General features: G+C 46.1%; 1 protein-coding gene across 4 annotated transcripts in view; it reads left to right on the top strand.

The window, feature by feature from the left end:
• The window catches only part of LOC109956723 (transcription factor COE3), a 155,836-nt gene that overhangs the window by 113,296 nt on the left and 37,233 nt on the right, over window positions 1-5,307 (top strand). For all 4 annotated transcript variants that reach the window (XM_020594052.1, XM_020594053.1, XM_020594050.1 and 1 more), the window contains one exon: window positions 3,360-3,448. In XM_020594052.1, the coding sequence (XP_020449708.1) occupies window positions 3,360-3,448 (89 nt within the window). The remainder of the gene's footprint in view (window positions 1-3,359; window positions 3,449-5,307) is intronic.

Here is a 5,307-nt window from a genome sequence, read left to right as displayed (position 1 = left end):
TCTGTGATCTCCTCTGTTGGTGGAGGAGGACTCTGAGGAGACATGGCTTTGTCATTCAGCAGGTTGTCGGTACCAACCCCAGCAGGAGGCAGGAACATGTCACGTTAGAGATGACCAGCGTTCCCAGAATACAAGGCTGAACACAGGGAGATGTGGAGCAAATGATCTAAAAATAAATTTGTGTGAATGGGCGGCGGCTGGTTCAGCTCCCGGCAGGATGGAAGAGAACACAAACCACAGAACGCCCCTTTAGAAGCTGCCGAGCTCAGAAATACAAAGGCAGGACATGTATGTATATAAATGCATATATAAAATATACTGTATCTTGGACTGGTGTGTCCACTGGGACAGAAGGTTAGGTGCGGCTGTGGCTCAGGAGGTAGAGCGGGTTGTCCCCTAAACACAGGGTCGGTGGTTCGATTTCTGGCTTCTCCAGTCCACGAGTTGCCCCTGGTGTTTGTCCCAGTGTAAGTGTGAACAGGAAACTGTAGCCTAGTGTGACGCACAGTTTGCAGTGTGTGTAGAAAAGTGCTGTAGGTCCATTTACCAGATGAATCCCAGCAGGATGGAGACAGGAATTACCATGAACCTAAGTAAACACTGTGCAAAGCTTAATCTGGGAGAAATAACGAACAAAACAATGAGAATATTTCCATTCGATGTGAGGTGTTTCTCTAAAGCACCTGAAGCTTCCCACTTGGTCACTGGAGCAGCTGGGAGATGAAGCTTAGCTCAGGGGCACCTCAGTGGTCTTAATATAGGAGACCTGCCTCTCTCACCGTAGGCTCCCACCTCCTGGGAGGATGGAAGGATGCATGAGAAGGGTTAAAGAGGCCACCAGGTTGTGTGATTTGTACAGTCGATGTAAACAGTGTCTGTCCCTGAGGTTTCCTGGAGAAACTGAATGACAGTATGAAGAACATGGCACACAGCATTAGGTAACAGAGAGAAGACCTCAGAGGTCTGAGCAAGCAGCTCATAGTTTCCTTTAACCTTAGCTCTGTACTGATTATTGTAAACATGACAACATTGAACCTGTAACCTTATTCTGACTAACAGGTCTGTTACACCTGCTGCTATTGGAGCACTGTCTCAGGAGACAGAGGACAAGGAGTGGCCACCTGTATAGTCGTCTATGCGGGTGGACCTGTGGGACTACTAACTAATGCACTGTATATGCTAATGTAATGCTGAGCCCCGACATAGACGTGCCCCTCCCTGCAATAGTAGATGTGCTCAGGGCCCACCAGGTCGTGGGTCACGAGCCTCCCTCCTGTGATGTGGATACAGAGTTAGCCAGCACACAGCCTCCTCCCCTCCCCTCTCAGTGTAAATGGGTTTTTTATTCAATCACAGCAGTTCCCATAGTGCCTTTCACTTGTTTTATAAGTTGGGATGTATGTATGCGTCGAGAGGCAATCCAGTTTGGGAATCGCTGCTGATTGCTGCTTGTGTCGTCCTGGTGCATTATCTCCATTCACCCTCTGCTGCTCTGCATCCCCCCAAAAAGCCTCATTGGGATCTAACAATGAATCCCTCTTTCATTCAAGGCGGGCGGAGGTAATAGATTCAGGCTGCTGCCTGCTTCCTCTCAGGGAGGCAAGAAATCCAACATGGCAGCCTGTGCGGCATGAGCCACGTCCCCCAGCACTCTGTCACCCTTCAGATATCATCCCCACCCCAGTCACAGCCTGAAAGCCCCTTTTCTCCTCCGCCTTCTGCCGCTTGAAACGGGCTCCGACAAATTTGATTTAGCAGCTCGCGGTCGCCCATTCCCAGGAAAAGAAAACAAATATTGTTATAATGGTAATAACATCTATTTGGAGTGCTGGCAACAAATGGCAGCGAGGCCCTTTGAAGGAGACCCCTCTGCGCTGCCGTATAGCTGCCTTATTCTTATTCATGAAAGCCACGGTTATGCATATTAGCGCAAACTAGCTATTCTACTCACCAGCATTTGGTGTGTCAATCATCCTTACAGAATACAAGAGCCAACGGTGACAAAAGCGGAGTGGGCAAGATCGGCTGACAAATTGTCCCCAAAGTCAAATTTGACAGCCTTTTATGATTAATGGGCTTGATTATGGAGAAGTATCTCCTCGAACTCATTTCCGGGTGTTTCTCTAGCTCTGCTCGCCGCGTACGGAGAGAAGGAGGCGGAGGAGGGAGGCAGATTATTTGCAGAGGTGAATGAGTGGAGGGAAAAAGAAGAGGGCACTTGGATTGAATTAGCGTTGAAAAGGCAGAGCGAGGGGGACAGGTGGAGTGTGAGGTCTCACATTAATAAACAGCAGAGACGATCCTGTTAGTTCACTGTTCATAGAAACCAGCAGGCTGAAGCTGAGGATCACTGAGAGGTCGCACAGAGGAGGCGGGACACAGCGCTCCGGACATCAGGGGTCTGGGTGACGACAGAGCACAAATAGTTTCAGTCGGTTTAAAGGTGAAAACGCCGAACGCTTCATGGATCTGGCTTCTGGAATGTGACAGTACTTGACAGTAAAATCTCAGGGTTTGGACGACGGGCAGAACCAGACGTAGCTGAGATCACTCTTGGCTCCTGGAAACTGTTGTTCTGATGTTTTATTGATGGTTAATAAACACACTTGACAGGGTAATCAATCATGCAGCATGGGTCTGATTAAATTCAGGATCATGTTAACTTGTTCCTTCTAGTTTTTGTCTGGAGTCGAATCTTAAAACCCAGAGCAGCAGGAACGGTTCAGCCTGGTTCTGATATGTGTGGCACAAGCTCCCCACTCTGACTTTCTGCAGGTGTGAGACCTTCATCAGGTGTATGAGCAAGCACCACCGCACATAAAGACAAATGATCCCCTCAGAGACCAGCTGGTGACAGAAACGCTCACAAAGTCTTAAATACCTGTCGGATATCACACTATCAAGTCAGTGATGGTAAAACAAGTTCCCTATGTCTAAAAGTCCAGGAAATGCTAAAACACGCCGTTAGTCTTCTTAGAGACATGAGAACAGATCGAGAATCGAGACACAAGTTCATTTCTAGTAGGTTTCAGAGACAAGTCGATTACTTTTGGAAACAAGTGGAGATTTTTAACAGTACTGAAGATTTTCATCACTTGTTTTGCGAGGATCAGACTGGAGAACAGACAAAATGATTTGACTGAGAGATTTTTGAATTTAAATGATCATTTCTCCAGGTTTGAATTATTTTACCTTTATTCTTGTACCACTGCTTGTTTTCATGTTTAACATGTGGCTTGGATTTAATATAAAACACGTTTCTATTTTTATTGTTCTCAAGTATAAAAATATCAAACCTCCGGTGGCGCCCGGACATCTCTGTCGTGCTAACCGCCGCTCTCTCTCTGTTCATCCTGCAGCCTTGAACGAGCCAACCATTGACTACGGCTTCCAGAGACTACAGAAGGTCATCCCTCGCCACCCCGGGGACCCCGAGAGGTTACCTAAGGTCAGTGGAGACAAGAGACATTAAGTCACTGCTCAGGTCAGAGGTCAGAGGTCAGATTCATTCCTGGGAAGTTTGTCTGGCAGGTACGACCCAGAGTGCACCTGTCATTCAGAGCTAGTTGAGCTTTAATCAGGCTTTACAGCCACGTTAAAGGCTGATTTAAAGCTGGACTGGTTGTTTGTCCCTCAGTGGGTGCCGTAGACCACCTGTATTTGTGAGCAGCACAGGACCAGACCTGAACTGCTGATTGGATTTGTTGGTTCTGCTCGGCAAGCTCTTGGCACTGCACGGCCCGCCTCGCTGCCAGTGGGGCAGATTGTTCCTCTATTCTTCAGACTGGAAACAGCTGTTTATGGGAGCAAATCTTGCTGCTGCCGCTCTCTCTGCATTTTGTTTCCCCTCCACTGGCGAGGAGGAGACTTTGGGTGCTGGTGAGAAGCCATGATGCCAAAATGTGAGCTGATGCAGGTGGAGACAGGTGACGGGTTCGTCAGTGTCTCACTTCTTTTAGTCCCAGGTTACATGAAAGCGTTGTGCTGACGACCGTGTGGCGCTCCGTCATCCACCAACTGTCTGGAGAACCTGCCCTTACATGTTCTTTTTTCATTTGATGTAATTTTACCACATTGATCAATAAATTAATGGTAACTAATTTAATTGATAGCCACTGAGAATTCTGCATTCTGATTGGCTGGAAGTTTAAGCAGTTTAACTGCAGGTGTTTATCAGCCAAATTGAATATGAACCCACAGGTAAAGAGAGCAACAGCGGATCCTCAGCAAAAGAGCTTGAAACGCAGGTCGTGTGTGTAAACAGCAGCAGCTACTGATGAATCATGTCCCAGCAAGAGGCAGACAAATTCTAGTAATTATAGTTTTAGTTTGATTACATATGTGGCTTTGCTATTAGCAGTTGATATTAGATTTTTACCCTCGGTGTGGGGTGGTCTGACCCTGCACACGGCTTTTCTCCCAGCATGCATGTTAAACTAGAAAGTGGTAAAAAGAGCTTTACCTAACGCCATGAAATAGAATTTACAGGACTAAATGCACAATGGAATAAAAGAAGCCTTTTAAAATAAAGTCAAAAACAGTGAGATGGTGGACCAGGTGTTTGTGTGGATTGGAAAACATCTTGAGATTTAGAAGATTTTAAATTATGGTTTTTTTTTACACTTTCCTGACATTTTTAAACCAAACACTGTCTTAAAAAAGAGCATTCAGCTTCTTTAGCTGAAGCACTGGACTCAAACTTGATATGGGAGTCTACAGTTTCATTGGAAGCAGATTTAAGGTGCTGGCTGCATTTTCATTAGTAGTGAAATAAAGGAGAGCATATGCGTGTGAGGAATCACAATGTAAGGATCTAGTGAGGAATCACATGTAAGGATCTAGTGAGGAATCACATGTAAGGATCTAGTGAGGAATCACATGTAAGGATCTAGTGAGGAATCACATGTAAGGATCTAGTGATGTAAGGATCATGTAAGGATCTAGTGAGGAATCACATGTAAGGATCTAGTGAGGAATCACATGTAAGGATCTAGTGAGGAATCACATGTAAGGATCTATTAAACCTAAAAACAGCGGTGAAGTAAAGCCTGGAATCACATGTAAGGATCTATTAAACCCAAAACACCGTGATTCTAGTTAATGGTGAAAAAACACTGCAACGCGCCTTTAAGTCGAGTGGAGAAACTTAAACAAACAAACAGGACCGAGGGTTCAGAGTTTGTCCACACTAGGACATTTGTATGCACACACACACGCGCACACACACAGCGCGCAGCCGTCAGGTGCTCGAGTTAGTAGGACAGATTATTCCGGTGGCGGAGGCCTAACTGAGGCAGATTCTCCGAG

The sequence above is a fragment of the Monopterus albus genome, unplaced genomic scaffold (genome assembly GCF_001952655.1).
Source record: "Monopterus albus unplaced genomic scaffold, M_albus_1.0 scaffold21.1, whole genome shotgun sequence".
Lineage (NCBI taxonomy): Eukaryota > Metazoa > Chordata > Actinopteri > Synbranchiformes > Synbranchidae > Monopterus > Monopterus albus.
This window is presented reverse-complemented; position numbering and strand designations above follow the sequence as displayed.